General features: G+C 36.0%; 1 protein-coding gene across 1 annotated transcript in view; it reads left to right on the top strand.

Moving 5' to 3' along the window:
* FER (FER tyrosine kinase) overlaps positions 1-19317 on the top strand; it is a 462185-nt gene that overhangs the window by 333558 nt on the left and 109310 nt on the right. Inside the window, exon 17 of the mRNA XM_080803660.1 lies at positions 9073-9196. Within this exon, the coding sequence (XP_080659786.1) occupies positions 9073-9196 (124 nt within the window). The remainder of the gene's footprint in view (positions 1-9072; positions 9197-19317) is intronic.

Here is a 19317-nt window from a genome sequence, read left to right as displayed (position 1 = left end):
CTCAATTCATCTTCTGTGCGTATATCCAGAAGAATTGAAAACAGGATCTTAAAGAGATACTGCACACCCATGTTCGTTGTTCACAGTAGCCTAGAGGTTGAAATAGCCTACCTGTCCAACAGTGGGTGAGTGGATTAAGAAAATGAGCCATATACATACAGTGGAATGTTTTTCAGTCTTAAAAAGGAAAGAAACCCTATCCTATTCTGCAACATGGTTGAAACTAGAAGACATTAAATTAAGTGAAGTAAGTCATCCACAAAAGGACAAATGCTGTATAATTCCACTTACATGCAGTTTTAAAGTAATCAAACTCACAGAAACAGAAAGTAGAATGGGGGTTGCCGGGGCTGCTGGCAGGGGGACATGGGGAGTTGGTCAACAAGTATAGAATTTCAGTCATGCAAGAAGAAAAGGTTCTAGAAATCTATTGTATAACACCGTGCATAGAGTTAACAACATACTATACACATAAAATTGTTAAAAGATAAGTTTATGGTATGTGTTTTTTACCACAACTTTTTAAAAAGTGAAAAAGGAGACTTAGTTATTTTGGTTTAGTCTGACTTTTTTCTTAACACTTAAGACATTTCCAGCTCTTTGCTTCAATGTGTTCTTTAAGTGTATATTTTAAGGTAATATTTTTGTAATCTGATAGGAAGTTTCATAACTGGCAAATGTATCTGTGCTCAAAACCATTTCATAAATTCTAACTATAATGAACAAAAACTGTGTAAAATGAACATGTAAATATACATTTCTAATCATTTTAAGATTTTATTTATTTGACAGACAGAGATCACAAGTAGGCAGGGAGGTAGGCAGAGAGACAGAGGGAAGCGGACTCCTTGCTGAGCAGAGAGCCCAATGTTGGGCTCAATCCCAGGATCCTGAGATCATGACCTGAGCTGAAGGCAGAGTCTTAACCCACTGAGCCACCCAGGCGCCCCTCTAATCATTTTAAATACTACTATGTAATAGGTCTTATAAAGTCGTCATTGGTATCACCGATTTGGAGACCTTAATGTCCCTAAAAATTGAGCCTATGATAAGTTCAATTTCTAAAAATAATTTTAGCTTTTATAAACATATTTCTCTTGTTAAATTTAAATGTATTTTTGTATGTGTCCTTTTATCCCTCATCTCTTTATCATATGATCTCTCTGATATGAGGAATTTGAGAGGCAGGGCGGAGCATTATGGGGGTAGGGAAGGAAAAAATGAAACAAGATGACAAACCATAAGAGACTCTTAATCTCACAAAACAAACTGAGGGTTGCCAGGGGAAGGGGGGTATGGAGAGGGTGGCTGGGTTATGGACATGGGGGCGGATATGTGCTATGGTGAGTGCTGTGAAATGTTTAAGCCTGATGATTCACAGACCTGTACCCCTGAGGCAAATAATACATTATATGTTAATAAAAATAATTTAAAGAAATCTGTCTAAGGAAGCTTGAATTGATGCCTTTTTTTTTTCTCTGTAAGTTTTCCTATAGCAGATAGAGGCATCAAAACAAGCATTCCACTGATTTCTTTTTATTTTTTATTTTATTTATTTATTTTTAAAGATTTTATTTATTTATTTGACAGAGAGAGATGACAAATAGGCAGAGAGGCAGGCAGAGAGAGAGGAAGGGAAGCAGGCTCCCTACTGAGCAGAGAGCCCGATGTGGGGCTCAATCCCAGGACCCTGAGATCATGACCCGAGCCGAAGGCAGAGGCCCAACCCACTGAGCCACCCAGGCGTCCCTCCGCTGATTTCTTTTTAAATGCATTATAGCATCTAAGTATTTGTACTGTGTTCCAGGAGGCTTTAGAGCATTCTATACCTGATTTTCCTGTCCTTTCTTGTCTTTACACTTTATACCAAAGACAGCTTTGAGGAACATAAGCCACAAAATGGAGAAGTGAGTAGTTTGGCACAAAGGAGAGAGACAGGCAGTGGAACTTCTTTGCTTTGGTGGCAGACAGTGTGTTGTGGACAGAAGGGATCAGGGGATTTACAATTCCAGTACATGTATTTTTGTGTATATAAGTATGTTTATAAGTCTTAGGAATAAAATTAGTTGATGAATCTATCTTTCTAGCTTCCTCTTTGAGCATTAAAACATATCACTATCAAACTCTGTTGCAATTAAACACATAGTAAAAAGTAAAATTTTGGTTGAAAGTAGACAGGGGAACCATGGGAATCGTTTAAATGAAAGGGACTACAGCTGTATGGAATACTGAGCAATAAATATCTTAAAACAAGAGTAAAGAACAAGATAATAACTTTTTAGGCTTTGAGGGCCCTACAATCTCTATTGCAACTCTCTGTCATAAAATGAAAGCATCTATAGACAATATGTAAAGAAAGTAAAGCTTTGTTTAACAACAACAACAAAAAGAATAAAAGCAAGAAGCTGGTTTTGGCCTCCAGACATAGTTTGCAAACACTTGCCCCAGAATTTCAATAGTATCACCAAAAGCACCACCATAAAAATAAAAGGTAAATTCAGTTCCTTCCTCCGTAATGTGAAAGAGCTGATTATGTCCCAAGGGCCTTCTAGCACTGACATTCTGAGACTTTGTGAAAGTTGACTTTCTCATCTGTTGTGGCAATTCATATAATGTCTGGCAAGATTATAGCTGGTGCCCCTTGAACCAGCAAGTTAAACATACTGTGAAATGTACTCCTTTATTTCATAGAACTGTTATCATGATTGCTATTGAGTAATGTTCTCAAAGAGCATCAGCAAAGGAGAAATGCAAAAGGTTTCCACTATTGTGCAGTGTTAGCAGAACATGGCTATTAAGGAACTTTGTTGGAAAAGACTAATGTCATGTATTAACCCAAATTGGGAAAACCATACACTCAGCTCCACATTTGGCCTAGCTGAATGATGTTACTTAGGTACCAAGCTGTTCCGTAAGTGCTGCTTTAAAAAGAAAATGGAATCAGGGGAGCTAGTGTATTCTTGTAGTCATTTTCAGTTATTCGTTTCATCTTACTCATCTTCACAAACTGACCCATTTCTAGCTTATTGCTGAGTCTTTTCTGATCTAATGCTTTAGTCTTCACTCGGATAATTCTTAATGTTAGCCCTCAGCACCTCAACCGACAACTAGAGCATCCTCCTGGCTAATCTCCTTCTGTGCTGTCCATCTCTCCTGCATGTACCTTATATGCAGCATTTTCTTCTTCAAGAACTTGTTTTGGCTTATCTCCTATTATTTAGAATCTATTCTGTGTTGGGGCACCTGGCTGGGTCAGTCAGTTAAAGCATCTGCCTTTGGCTCAGGTCATGATCCCAGGGTCCTGGGATTGAGCCCTGTGTTGGGCTCCCTGCTCAGCTCTTCCTTTTCCCTCTGCCCCTCCCCCTGCTCGTGCTCTCTCTCTCTCTCTCTCTCTCTCAAATAAAGTATTTTAAAAATAATAAAAAATAAAATATTTTCTGTTTCATGGAGAACAGGTTCCATCACCATTCATTATTTATGATTATCATACGTATTTTCCCCCTTATTTTGATGGTCCACCGGGCTAACACCTGTAACTCTCATCACTGTGGGTTAAAGAGAAAAAGTTGTTTGTTTTTTAATTTTTTTTAAGATTTTATTTATTTTTTTTAACAGACAGAGATCACAAGTAGGCAGAGAGGCAGGCAGAGAGAAAGGGGGAAACAGGCTCCCTGCTGAGCAGAGAGCCCAATGCGGGGCTTGATCCCAGGACCCTGGGATCATGTCCTGAGCCAAAGGCAGAGGCTCAACTCACTGAGCCACCCAGGCGCCCCTGTTTGTTTTTTTAAATAAAAACTCTGAACAATGACATAAATGGGGCCTCCAAAATACCTCCCTACAACTTAATAGTTGCTTATCCTATTTACATTTCCAAGTGAACACAATTAAACCAAACTTGTCAGGAATAAATTTATATCCTAAAAAACAAGAGTAATGAACTATATATTTTATATATTACTGGGGACTGATATCTCTTAATTTAATAAACTCTGAAGCTATTTGAAGATAAATTAAGATCTCTACATGATTCAGTGACAAGAGGTTATTAGTGGTATAGCCCTGATGATCCCTTTTCTCTAATAACAAATTGATAAATTAGTATTCTTATTTATATAATAATCTCTCTGAGTTTATTGAATGTGATCAATTCCCCACAGTCCCATGAATATGAAAGAACAGGTAAAATCAAATTTCCACAGCGTAGAGTAAGAAATCTTTTGAGAAAGTACTGTTGAGAATAACAGCCTTCTATTCTCCTACTAGAAGTTGGCTGCAAGCAATAATAAATACTTCTATTTATTGTTTCATACTTATTCCAGACATTTAATATATATTACCTTTTAAAATTCTTAAATAATCTTCTGATACAACTAGTTATGCATTAGGAACCTTTGTGTTGCTGGTACAGAAGATTTATTAAAAATTACTGAAATCTGGGGCAGCTGGATGGCTCAGTCAGTTAAGCATCTGACTCTTGGTTTCAGCTCAGGTCATGATCTCAGGGTCCTGAGATCAAGCCCCGCTTGGGGCTCCACACTCAGCCGGGCCTCTGCTTGAGGCTCCCTCTGCCTCTCCCCCAGTTATGGGTGCCCTCTCTCTCTCAAAAAATGAGTGCTGGAACACTGAAAAGAAATAAAATAAAATAAAGTCAAATTCATTTATTAAAAAGAGGTTTATTAGTTCACTTAATTGAAAAATCTAGAAGGAAGTCCCTGTTCAGTCAGTGTTGATCCAGTGGCTCACATGTGTTGCCAGAAACCATTCTCTTTTCTTCACTATTTTCTGCTTTCCTTGATGATAGCTTTACCCTAGTCTGCCAGTCCTCGTAGTGCTGTATGCTGTCTTGTACACTTCCAGTGGCAGAGAATGCTTCTTTCCTGGTGCTTCTCTCAAAAACCAAAGTTTTGTTCCCCTCTTAAGCATCTCCTTTTGTCTCAGTGGCCCAAATTAAGCTGTGTGCCTATCCCTGAACCAGTCACTTGGACAGGGGAATGGAGTTCATTCATTGCGTGAAGCCAATCTAGGGCCACCTTTCTTGTTGAGGGTGAGGTGAATACTTCCCAAAATGGGAGAAGGGCAGGAAATTGAGGCAAGTAAAGGAACATAGATACGTGACTAACAACCTGTCCCTACTACAACTCTTTCTTTCTTTACATTCAAAATAACTCAAGCAAAAATAAGAAATAGGAGTAGTATTGTGTGTATGATGTGTTCTCGGCAGGGGCTTAGTGTTTTAGATACATTTTTAGTTTTCAAAACCATCTTGAGAAATAAATGGAATTAATTCTTATTTTAAAGGAGTTTAGAAAGATAAGGGGCACCTGGGTGGTTCATTTGGTTAAGCCTTTGGCTCAGGTCATGATCTCAGACTCCTGGGATTGAGCCCCACATCAGGCTCCCTGCTCAGTGCGGAGTCTGCTTCTCCCGCTCCTTCTGCCCCTCCCCCCTGTTTGTGCACTCAGTCTCTCTCTCTCTCTCTCAAATAAATAAATATTAGGAAAAAAAAGATTAGAAAGATTTTTAAAAAAGATTAAAATTACCCGAAGCCACATAGGTAATCAGACCTAGGTCAGTCTGACTTCAATATCCATGGTCTTTTCACGATGTCATGCTATCTCCCTAATAAACCAAAAATTGACTATACAAACATATGAAGTATCATCTTAGAAATTTATCACTGGTGAAGAATTCTAGAAGATAATCCATCCTGTTTTGGTTTAATGTACAGTATACCTATATAGAAATAATTCTTGTTAAGACAGATTTACAAAAGGGGAATTAATATCTTGTTTTGCCCACTTTGAACACCCAGATCCTTACCTCAGTGGTCAGGTATGTCACTCTATACTATATGCATATGCACACATACATATATACATACATGTATACACATAGAAACATATGTATTATATGTATGATTATTGTGTCTATCACAAATTCTAAGAGAGGCTCTTTAACTTGGCACTTAATGAAAATGGCAGGGGAATGAGTTAAAAGGAACAGACACTATCCTCTACAATAACTGACAGTGAATACTAAAAACTCTATCATCTGATGTCACTCTCTGGTTGTTGTTCACTTAATGGTAATAATCAAGTATTGTGCCTCGGGGAACCTTTCTGGCCCAGTATGAATTATTTCCTGGGCCAGAAATGTCTCATACTCTGTCCCCTGGAGAGTTTACTTCTTGCTTCAGGGTTCTTACTGCTTGCATCTGCCCAAAGCTCAGGCTTTCAGTACTGAATCACAATTATTTAACTTTTATTTAAGGCTTTGCTTCTCTGCAGTATCCTGCAAGAAGCTGACTAGGACTGTGGAATGGTGCAGCTTTCCTCCTTTCCTTAAGATCATTCTATCTGTGTCTTGAATAACTATAAGTTGGAAATAAATTTAAAATTTACTTAAATAATTTAATGATTTTAAGCAAGAAATTTCTCTAAGTCAGAAATATTTTTGGATTAACTAAGAGGCAATCAGATAAGCCTTCGTCTGTATCTTTGGCTGTGTCTCAGTATTTCGAAATAGCTGTATGTCATTTGCTGTCTAGTACTTTACCTTTATTGTCTTGGCATCACTTTTCAGGCAATTTGTAATGCTGTTTAAGTGTTGTCTTTTCTTTATTATATTATGCATTTGTTATTTTACAATTTTATCTACCAGGGATTGCCTCTTTGCAAATCATTTTTTAAAAAGATGCAGTTTTCAAGGCATTAGTGTTAGGGAAGCATCTATCAAAATGAGCTCAGTCTTAAATGGGCAAAGTTTTATTGATGGAATTTAAAGAATTTTATGGCATCCATCGGGTGCCATTGATAAGAAATGTAATATCCTTTTTTCAACACTATTTTAACATTAACAAGTACTTGAAAAGCATAGTTCTCACCATTGGAGAAGGACTAGGGAAGAAATGTTAATATTAATGAAAAAATGATTCTGGTCTTCATGGGGAGCTAAGAAGCTGCAAGAGGAGATATGTATACGTTGTTTACTCACTCATTCAAGTGATGTTTACTGAGGTGTTGCTACATGCTAGAACATGGTGTGGTAGCCTCTGAAATTATAATATTGAGCAGCACAGGCACAATGCTCTTCCTAGGGTTTACCGTTTGGGGCAGGGTTTAAGGAGTAAAGGAGGATTCACCAAAGGACTAAGTTTAAAAAAGAAGAGGAGGCAGATGGAAAAATGCTGACTATGATCTAACTTTGGAAAGAAATGTTAGGATTTTACAGAACAATGAGGTTATGTCATAGGATGCTTTAAATCAAATTCCAGAAAAGCTCTTTCCATTTGAAAGCTATTCCAAAGCTTAAACAAAATGCTGTGTGGTTTCAAGACCAGAAATCTGAATTTTTTCTAAAATAGGCCAACATATATCTAACAAAAGAATATTGATTATATATATTATAATTATATATGAATATTGGTCCAAGGAATAACTTGAACTAAATATTGATTTCGAGTCCACTTAATTGGTGTACCTATTAAAGTAGAGAAATTAATGGTTAATTTTGCTGTTTACTGTTGCTTTTATATGTTCAGAAAATTAAGTTAAACTTAACAGAGACTGTCAATAATCTTCCTAGTAATTGAATACATTTTATATTTTCTTTAAAAGAACAGAATAAAGAAATTATCTGACACCATTAAGATTATTTTTAAGCATATAGATGTTATTTTGTAAATAGCCCACCTAAATTTGCCTAACACTGGATTTGTGAATAAGAGAAGTTGTTAGAGAAAGACCTGGTGAGTGTTTATTTTCCAGGTATTCTCGTTAAAGAAAAAGCCATTAAGTCTTCACCTCTAGAGTTGTTCTCTTTAAGGAAGCCTGGATCCCTGGTGAAGAGGATTACAAAATTCAGGAAATGGCAATTAAAATGCTAATCCCTCTTGAAAAATTCTGGTTTAGAATCTGAGGCATTAATAGAGAAAGTGGGAATGATTGTTTTGAGAGAACATTCATTTAACTTTTTTTAAAAAATGCAATTACACTCTACACTAACAAGGAAGAATAATCAAGCCTTCATCAGCCTTTAATGCAATGTGAAGAATGAATGAACAGTTGAAGTTCAACACTATTCTAATATGGTTGTGACTGGTGGTCGATGACTCCTCAACTTGGGAAATGTGGCTAGTGCTTCTAAAAATCTGAATTTTGGATCTCATTTAATTTTATTCAATTTAAAATGGATATGATTGAGTTACTAGAAAATTTTAAATGTTTGAAACAACATAGACATGTGAATCTTCTGTTTTGACTATAAATTTTATGAAATTTTAACACATATCAAATATTTGAGATGTCCCACAAAATGTAAAATAACCAACATATTTTAAAGACTTAGGATAATAAAACTGTAAATTATTCTCACTATAATTTTGTAGTGATACATATTGGTATAATATATTTTGGATATATTGGGCTAAAGAAAAAATACATTATTAAAATGACATTCACCTTTTTGTTGTTGTTACTTTTCCAAATGTGGCTACCAGAAAATTGAAAGTTACTCTATCTCTTTTGGACCATGCTGATTTAAAGAGTTGCTCAAAGACATCACTGAAATCCATTTGATGTGCAAAATGCAATCTGGTTCAGCAATTAAATCATATCAAAGACCATAGTTCCCCCCTCTCTCGCTCTACCATCAGTGACTTGTTATAAGCAGTCACTGCATCTGATAACTAATTTGATATCATTTACATTTTAAATTCATAACAGCTATAATCTTTTATTTGCTATTAGAAAAAATAAAATTTTGTATAAAATTTTACCCAGGGAAATCAGTGAGAAATTGCAACAGAGGCATTATATGATTTTGTTTGAATATTTGTTTTGTGTTGGATAATACACAGTGTGAAGCACTTAAAGTACTTAAACTGTACCTGGAAAAGTTTATGGTATCTATTTTCTAATAGGTGTGTTCTTTTCATCTTTTGTTTTATCCTCACCTCAAACAAAATGGGCAGAAAGCAATGGCTGAATGTGTAATTCTTGCGGTTTTGTCTAGTATCTCCAGTAGGCAGTACATCATGATTATATCTCATTGTTCATCTGTCAATCCTTGTAGGAGGTGATTTCCTGTCCTTTCTGAGAAAGAAGAAAGATGAGATAAAACTCAAACAATTAGTGAAATTTTCATTAGATGCTGCTTCTGGTATGTCCTATCTCGAGAGTAAAAACTGTATACACAGGTAAGAAGAACATTTTTTAAACATTTTCTGGTTTTACCAATAGAATGCTAGAAAAATGACATATTTACTGCAATATATATATTTATATATATTGTATATTATATATATTATATATATTTATATATATTGTATATATATATTTTTATATATTTATATATTATATATATAAATATATATATTTACTGCAATATACATATTTACAGCACTGATATTCTTTCACAAAACTTACATATTTTCTTGTTGGATTTCATGTTTTGTGGGAAGCCTTCTTGGGTCATTGTTTTTATATAGTTTACAGAAACACTTGTCTTTTGTCTTACCTGAGATAAGTACACCTCATTAGACAATAAGCTACTTCCTGATTAAAATCTCTTGTATTATAATAATGAATGACATACTGATAAGATGTACCACAAGTTTGTTATGTAATCAGCTGCAATCTTGTAGCTAAATAAGACTATTCATCTGCCCCCATTCTCATTCTGCAAAGAAATTACTTATAAAGTCATGGCAGAGCATAATAGTAAAACAATTCGTGACAGGGAATTGGCCAAGGGTAGAAGATACTAGCATAATAGCTGTTTCAAAGGAGATTTTAGAAAACTTTGTCTAATTACATTAAGAGCAGTGACTTGATTGTAATGCTTTTCTAGATTGTGGTTTTAGATGCTTATAGCTGCAAATGTTCTTTACTGCTAAATGTCAGTACAATATAAGATGTCTTGCTGATTTCTTGTGAGATCCTAAATATGGCTAAGTGTATATAAGCAAAAGGAAGTGGGGGCATTGATGCAGTTTTTATTCACTGGAAACAGATCGTAATACTATTTAACATGGAACAAAGTTCATTGTCAGATTGAGCTATTATGGGCATGATCTAAATTGGTTCAGTTATTGATGTATGTTTTCTCTGATGTGTTTCATTAAGCAGGCTTTGATTTAACATTCTGGTAAAATTGTATAATGTGTGATTATATAGCAGAAAAAAAGTACCTTCACCTGAAATGTATACTGATTTGATCTCAGTGTGTCAGTGACATGCCCCATCTGCCCCACCCCAGCCCCTATCCCCTGCCTCCGTTTTTTAGTTGGTCCAAGGAAGAATTTAGAGCCCAGCTCTCGAGTAAACAAGAGTTTAATAGCAGTGAAAGCAAAAGTACACTCTTAAGGTGGACAAGTGGACAGACCTAAAGACCGCAACTCCACTGGGGGCCAGCGTGGTCTTTCTCTTTTATGCTTGCAAGGGTTATAGCTAGGGTGGTTTCTGACTAGGGTAGTCTATGAAGGAGTTTTGGGCCCCATATGGCCCTTATCAGAGCTGTCATGGACCCATCCTCCTGCAGGGGGAATAGAGGGTCAAGACTGCAGTATAAATGTGTTCTCCTGAAGCTATAGGTCATTGTACAGCAGCAGTTATAGGGAAGAGTACATGCGTGTGCCCCCAGAGTTTTTCCTGGCTGTTTGAAACTTGGTTTCCATCCTTTGTTAATAGTCAGAAAACACCTGTTACATGTTCATATCTGCCTACTTTATCAAATAGATTACTTAATCTTTCCAGAAAGTTTTGCTGCATTTTCAATTTTATTCTAAAACTGAAATGATGGCTTCTGTTTCCAATATCGCTCAGTGATCACAGATATTTTAAAATACATTTCAGTAGAGTTATTATATTTCGGAAATGAAGACAACTAAAACTTAGCCACTGTCCTTGTATTTTTGTTTTACTTTCCATGACTAGAGATGAAATCACATTATAATAGATATTTTTATTTATTTATCTATTTATTAATTCAGGTGGGTTTGTTTTTTTTTTTTTTTTTCCCGATTTAAATTCAGTTAGCCAACACATAGTACATCATTAGTTTCAGATGTAGTGTTCAACAGTTCATCATTTGGGTGTAACACCCAATGCTCATCAAATCACATGGCCTCCTTAATGCCCATCACCTAATTATCCCATTCCCTCACCCACCTCCCCTTCAGTAACCCTTAATTTTTTTCCCATAGTTAAGAGTCTCTCATGGTTTGTTTCCTTCTCTGATTTCTTCCCATTCAGTTTTCCCTCCTTTTCCTTATGGTCCTCTGCACTGTTTCTTATATTCCACATATGAGTGAAACCATATGATAATTGTCTTTCTCCAATTTTTAAAAGATTTTTAAAAGGTATTTGATTTTGAACAAGAACTGAATTATCATTAATTTCATTAGAAGAAAGCAGTTTTTGTTAAAAGTAACAATGAAGGGTTTTATTCTTCATTTAGAGAAAATCTATAATTTTGGCTACTCAGGTGTTAAAGGTACTTTAGGCATCAAACTTTCTACTGTAGTTATTCACTTTGTCTCATTTTTTTAGATATATATTTTTTATTAACATATAATGTATTATTTGCCCCAGGGGTACAGGTCTGTGAATCGTCAGGCTTACACACTTAGCTCACCATAGCACATACCCTCCCCAATATCTATAACCCAACCACCCTCTTCATACCCCCCTTCCCCTGGCAACCCTCAGTTTGTTTTGTGAGATTTAGAGTCTCTTACGGTTTTTCTCCCTCCCGATCCCATCTTGTTTTATTTTTTCCTTCCCTACCCCCCACTTTGCCTCTCAAATTCCTCATATCAGGGAGATCATATGATAGTTGTCTTTCTGTGATTGACTTATTTCCCTAAGCATAATACCCTCTAGTTCCATCCACGTTGTCACAAACAGCAAGATTTCATTTCTTTTGATGGCTGCATAGTATTCCATTGAATATATATACCACATCATAGGGGTAAAAAGAAATTTAAAAGAAACTTTTTTAAAAATTAAAAAAAAAATAAAATATATATATATATATATATATATATATATATATATATATATATATATTAGACTGGTGAATAGAACAGAGCCATCCACTTGATTTTGGGTGTATTTTGGTATCTTAGAAGAAACTACTTCCCAAAATTTTAAAGAAAGAAAAACTTATATGTATACAAAAATAAGGGTAAACATGATGAAGGGATGGAATATGACTGTAAAGATGAAAATTTTTTTAAAAATCTAAAAAAAGAATTGATAAGATAAGTTGGTTGGAAAAAGTAAGAAAAAGAAAGTGGAGAGAATTTGCTCAGGCTGGAGATTAGAACAAAGCCCTGTGCTAGATTTAGGGTGTATTTTGATCTATTAGAAGAAATTGTATCCCAAAATTTTTTAGAAGAAAAAACCCTATATGTATACAAAAAATAAAGTTAGATACAATGAAGGATAAAATATAACTGTAATAATGAAGGTTTAAAAAGATTTTTTTAGAAAGGTATTATTAAGATAAACTAGTTTAAAAAATGTTAAAAGAGGAAAGAGGAAAAATTTTAAAAAATTAGAATAAGAAAAAAATAAGATTAAAAAATTTAATTAACTTTGCAAGACTGAAGAATCATGGGGAGAAAGCCATGAATTCCATGCTTTGCTTTCTCCTCCTCTGGAATTCTGCTGTTCTCCTTGGTAAGTGAACTTGGTCTTGGCTGAATTTCTTGTTGATCTTCTGGAGAGGGGCCTCTTGTAGTGATTCTCAAATGTCTTTGCCTGAGGCAGAATTACACCCCACTTGCCAGGGGCCAGGCTAAGTAATCTGCTCAGGTTTGCTCTCCCAGAGCTTTTGTTCCTTCGAAGCTTTCCATAGAGCTCTGGAGGACGGGAATGAAAATGGCGGCCTCCCAATCTCTGACCCGGAGGAGCCCAGAGCTCAGGGCCACACTCCTCAGTGTACCCTCGGAGAAAAGCGCTCAATCACTCCGTCTCCCTGGTCTCCGGCTGCGCTCCGAGCTCACGCAGCCTATGACCACGCATTTCTGTCTCTGGCCCACAGCCCCGCCTGGAGTCTCCAGACTCCGCAGATCCCTGGGGCTCTTTCAGGGGAGTCTCCCCTGATCTGCCACTTGCGGGGTCCCTGCTCAAAGAACAGTGGTCTGACTGTGCTGCAGATCACAGTTTAAGGCAACCCCATGCTGACAGGTCACTCCTCGGCTCTGTCTCTGTAGCCGGCTTCCCCGCTCTGATACCTGCAAGCTCTGCTATATTCAGACACCCCTGATCCTTCTCTGACCACGCTGAGAAGGATCTGTCTGAGACCATACTGTCACCGTGAGGGCTCCACCTCCACTTAGCGTCTGGAGTGATGTCCCTCAGTGAAGCAGACTTCTAAAAGTTCAGATTTTCTTCCACCCCTTGCCAGGAGCTGGCCCCTTCCACCGTGGTCTCTCTTCCCGTTGCTTTGGATTCACTTCTCTGCAGGTCCTACCTTTTAGAAAGTGGTCGATTTTCTGTTTCTAGAATTGCTGCTCTCCTTCTCTTTGATTTCCTGTTGGGTTTGTAGGTGTTCAGAATGGTTTGATAACTGTCTAGCTGATCTCCTACTACCTGATGTCGTCTCAGCCTGCTACTCCTCCACCATCTTGGCTCCACTGTCTCATTTTTTCCAAACGATTAGACTATCTATAGCTTTAAGTTACAATGAATAAACAGCATTCAAAATACTTAATTATTTGTCAGTTACCAGTACCAGTCTTTAATTTCTGTTGCAGTGTGGTTGAGGGAATTGTTTCAGTTTCTTGCTACTTTTGTAGTGATTGCTTTTCTTGCAAATGGATGCCTGTATTTTTTTAAAATGCTGTATCATCAGAATTAAAACCATTCTAAGTTGTAGATGACAGGTTTTAAAAACTTACCCCACTCACTGGACCATAACATTATCTGGTATAATGTTAGTTTCCTGTTTTCCTTGTTAAGAATTGTTACGCAATCACACATTTTTGAATGTTAACCCCTGCTTGAGCACATATCCTAGAAGGCTGTACTTACTCCTGTAATATTTGCCTGTGGGGAAGGTTCCTGATTGAATGTCTTAAACAGTATCACTGAGAGCAGGTTTGACAAATAGATTTCAGTGCCAATTTTCAGTGATTGGCAGTGGCTTTCTTTGTTGTGTATTGAGAAGGATTCCAGGATCAGCAACAAAGAGCCCATTGATTGATCAGTAACATCTGTTAGTACCCTGATAAGCATTAACACACAAGGCCCAAATTTGTCATCTGTGGCATAGAATATTTTCTTTTTGTGTTTATTTTAATAAATGCTTTTCTTTTTTATACCAACAATTTAATGTTTTCTGACCAACACTTCTGATTTCTTCTATACTATCTGGTATTCTAATTTTCTCCGTTGATCCTGATTAGTGGATGAATTATATGATACCTCTAGCCAGTGGTCTTTCATTACTCTTAATATTTATGTAAATGATCTTTTGGATGAATTCCTTTTCTTTTTCTTTGCATTTCAGTACCTCACCAATCTGGGAAAATAAAATATTCTTTGTATTGAATTTTTTATAGAAATGAATTGTGCCATAGAACCCTATTCCTATGTGTCATCCTATGAAACTGTTTCTGTAGTAATAATAGTAATTGTAATGGATTTCAACTGATATATAGTTGAAAGATGCACTCAAGACATGTTACATATTTTTTCTCCTAAGAAATACCTAATATATAAATATAAATATATAGTATTCACTCCAGTGAAAAGCACTTTTCCTCATTGGAAATGAGGAAATTTAAAATGCAGTGTTTTAAAAATTGATTAATCTGAACATGATCAAAACTTTCAGTTTCTAAGTAGTGAAGAAAGGCACCCAGCTCTATTCTTGACATCCCCAAATATTACTAAAAATAAATGTATATCTATGAATTATGAAGTCTTTGTCCCACAGATCAAAGTAAAAATTTTTAATGTGCTTTAAATTTTAAATTTTATCCTGTTCAGTGATTAGAAGTCCCTGGAATGCAGTACTTGAAAATATTTCTAATTGTGTCTCCTCAAAATAGTTTCTTAAGTTGGGGAGACACATTTTCTTTAACTTTGTTTTATTGTTTTGATTACTATGAGAAGAGCAGAGCAATGTTTCATGATAGATAAACAAGTATGACAGCTATAAAATGGAAGCAAGTAATTGCATAAAGAAATGGCCTGCTTTTGGAAAATGTTCTTGTTGAAATTTCCGTTTAACTTCCAGAAGGGTTCTCTTGATACTCTAAGTTTCTAATTGGAAATATTTCTGTTTATAGCTAGTGAATTGCTGGATATTTTGTGTTTAGTTGTAATCAACTGCATTTTCTTTATAATTATTCTATAGACGAGTGTAAGATTTTCTTTCCTACTTGTACTTTATATGAACATTTGAGGTACACGGATAAACTTCGGGCTCTGTGTGTGTTTACTTAAAATGGTATGTTACTAGATTGTTAGATGTCGCTCTAGAAAAAGCATTAAACCGGATTAATTTTGATGTTAAGTGGATTGAAGCTTGACATTACACTAGATATAAGTGGAAATGGCATTTATGGTTTTATTGCTGATGAATCGTACTGCAAGATTTATTTTTATTTGGGTTTATTTCTGAAAGTTGGCTTTCTGCCGTGTTCCTTGGTGTCTGTGGAAAGTAAAGAAAGGATAAGCTTTTGATTGGTATGTATTTGTGTTAAAGACCAATCTGTGAGGAATTTTAGAAGCATTTCTTAATTTCATGATATTCTGTGTTAAAACCAGAAAAGGTGTTTTTGGAGGGGCACCTGGGTGGCTCAGTGGGTTAAGCCTCTGCCTTCAGCTCAGGTCATGATCCCAAGGTCTTGGGATCGAGCCCCGCATTGGGCTCTCTGCTCAGCAGGGAGCCTGCTTCCCCCACCTCTCTCTCTCTGCCTGCCTCTCTACCTACTTGCAATCTCTGTCTGTCAAATAAATAAATTAAATCTTTAAAAAAAAAAAAGGTGTTTTTGGAGAAATGCTTGTAGAAAATGATTTTGTTTTCTAATTTTAAATCTTGAACTGCTTTCTCTTTGTTTTTGGTCACTTTACTGCAGTGATGTTTTGTTGCTATGGAGTAAGGCTAAAAACTTTGCAAACTAAAGCCCGTAAGATCAGATTGATTGTTTAATAAGGGTTTTGCTTATCTGTTGAGAATGAAGATATTTCCAGCACTTCACAAATGTGAACAGTTGTCTACTCTGTGCCAGGCTGATGTCAACAAGAATCGTTGTCCCTGCCATCAGGTAGATGTAACACAAGATAATAATTGTGCAAAAAGATAATCAATTTAGTGATAATATGTGCAAAATGCCATGAGAGTAATATTGAGTGTTTAATATGACTTTCTAGTATGGGGGTTATGCTGAGAGTAATCAGGGGTATGGTGAGAGCCGTCCGTAATTGCAGGAGATACACTTTTTGGGCGAGATTCAGTAGATGGATGTGTTACTGAACAGAAGGGGAAAGAATATTGCAGCTGAAGGAAGGTTGAAAGCAAAGTTAACAGGGTTTTTCATAAGAGAGCAGGACTTAATCATGAAACCATAAAGAGTTCAATGTTATCAGAACGGGAAGTCCAAAGGACGGAAACAGGTAAACAGGGTCATTCTCACCAGGGGCCATTTAATTTGGCTAAACGGCAGGAGTATCTAGCTATACACTGGAATGATTTTAAGAAAGTCAAAATGCTATGTTTTGAACTAGAAAAGAAAAGTAACTGGAAAAAAAATTTACAAAATCCTGAGAAATGAATCATCTTATGAAAAGGAGTAGGAATGGGACTGATTTTATTTTAAAATTTCATTAGAAAAACTGATTTAGGAAAGCTAAGACTATCCAGAAAGAAACAGTATTACATTTCACTTAAATATGTTCTAGAAAGAGGTTATTTGACCCAGTGATTTCTGATTAGCCTAAGGAATGTGTACTTGCTAAGATAAATTTAAGTTGCTGCTTCTGTCTCCTTTTAATTTTTTTGTGATTTCATATTTTATGAAGCTAAAGGTTTGGGTATGATATTGATCATCTACATTCTCCAGTGATTCTTGAAGGTTTTTCTTTTCTTTTTTTTTTTTTTTCAAACTACAGCTGATAACCTAGCATTTCAGCTCTCCCTCTGCTTTCAATGTACAGAAAGTGTTTTCTTGTGCCAAATGCATCCTCATATCATTTAAATGGTCAGATAAAGCTAAAATAGGCAAGTGAAATATTGCCTTTAATGTTTTTAGAATTTCACCTTTTATATCTCTCATGAATTGCCATTTATTCAGTAAAAGCGACCTTCAGATCAATTTGCAGATTAAATAATTGTGGCCCAGAGATTAAATGAAGGTTATCTAAACAGTGGCAGAGCCACTGCTAACTAGATCTTAGATGTGCTGACTTCATTCCAACATATTCCCAGTCATTTGAATGCAGGTGTTTTGCTCTATCTCATTCAAGTGTTTGTAATCCCAACAGCTGACCTTCATCACTTACCGAGGACTAGGCATTGTGCTAATTACATGCTGTAGATGCAATATGTGAGAATGAAAGCTTCCTGAGGGCAATGATTTTTACCCATATTGTTCACTGTCGGATTCCAAAAGCCAGGAACAGTGCCAGGTACTTAATGGTAAATGAAGAAACCCTCAGAACAACAATAGGTATTATTGTTAGGCCCATTTTATACATGAGAAAACTTACGGTTAGGCAGGTTGATTATCTTGCCCAAGATGGTATGAAAATAAAGTGACAGCTCCAAGATAAAGATCTTGGCACTCTGGTTCTAGAGCTCATACTCTGAATCACCCTGAACTCAGCTGCCTTCTGTAAGAAATGCATCTTCTGACCAATTAGGAGATTCAGGGAAGGAGGCCAGATGGGATTCTGAGCATGATGGCTCAGCTTATATTTAACATCTGGACTCTTTATGTTCATGAGTAAAAACAGAAGAGGATGCGGAAGCCTGTGATATATAATTTTAGAAAGATATACCAAGGTGTTTTTGTTATTTTTGATAAAGAGTTGCTGGAATGAACCAGTATTTTGTTTTTGCCTCTCATTTAATTAGAACTTGAGAAATTATTTTTGCATTTTTTCATACACTATTGTTTAGATGCCCCCTTCTGCTTTATCTGTTAATTAAAAACAAAGGATTAGCATAGAAATGTGATAATCTCGGTTAGTTGACTAAGCATTTATGACTGATTTTCTTGTTCCAACATTTGATTACAATTTTGAATATATTAAGCTGTAGTTTTATTTTTAGCCTCTAAACCAATTTTCCTACAGTACGGAAAAGGAGTGCTCAATAATTTCAAATATTTCAAAAATATGCAATCCTTCTCTAACCTTTTTTTCCCCTACTGCAGTTTGGTATTTGCATATGCAATGTGATTATCATACAAAAGATAGCACAAAAGCACCTTTCTAAAAATTATCCTGGTACTTTATTCAGTGTCAGAATTTCCCATCACTAGTTTCATTGATTTTAATTAAGGATTTTTTCCCCTAAAGTCACATGCCTGTTGCCAGGAATGAAAAAGGAGGCGTTCTCTTATATTACAATCAATTACCATGTTGGCTTGGGTTAATGTACCAGAGTATCTAGCTGCCTTCTTAGAAAACAAAAATGAGGGATTTGGGGGAAAGGGTCAAAAGACAGATAAGTTTTGATTTATGGTTACTGGTAGGAAAGACAGAGCATATATAAGACACTGTTCAGGAATTTAGGGCCCTCCAGTAAGCATGAGAAATATGAGATGAGAAGGGAGGGAGAGAAGGGAGTGGCAGCACATTAAAGCTATTTCATAGTTTGGTTAGGGCTCGCTTTGTCCTATGTTACATAGAAATGATGGGGGAAATTGGCCTATAGACTCTTCTCTATTATTTCTCACTTTCATTCAGTTAATTACAATAAATACATTTCTGGTTCAGAATGTCAAACGTGAGCTTTTCCATTAAACTAATACAAATGTGTAGGTTACCGCTTTTTCTAAGGACCTCTTTGATTGACAAAGAACAGAAACATCTTAAGCTAACTTAAGCAATAGGAATTTATTATAAGAAAATGGAATTTTCTCACAGAACTCAGGACACAGGAAACTCAGCCAGCCTTGAGAGCCATTGGAATTAGGAACTGGGAAGTGTTCAGGGACCTAGGCAGTATCTCTTTCTGTCTTTTCCTCCATGTTCACTTGGTCTTTCATTATTTCCTCTTTTTCTTTCACTGCTTCATTTTCCTCTTGTTCTGAAGACTGCATTTGCTCTGCCCCATTTGCAAAGGGCTCTCAAGTGA

Source organism: Martes martes, assembly GCF_963455335.1.
Source record: "Martes martes genome assembly, chromosome: 5".
Lineage (NCBI taxonomy): Eukaryota > Metazoa > Chordata > Mammalia > Carnivora > Mustelidae > Martes > Martes martes.
The sequence above is the reverse complement of the archived record's forward strand: the minus strand, read 5'-3'. Positions and strand labels throughout refer to the sequence as shown.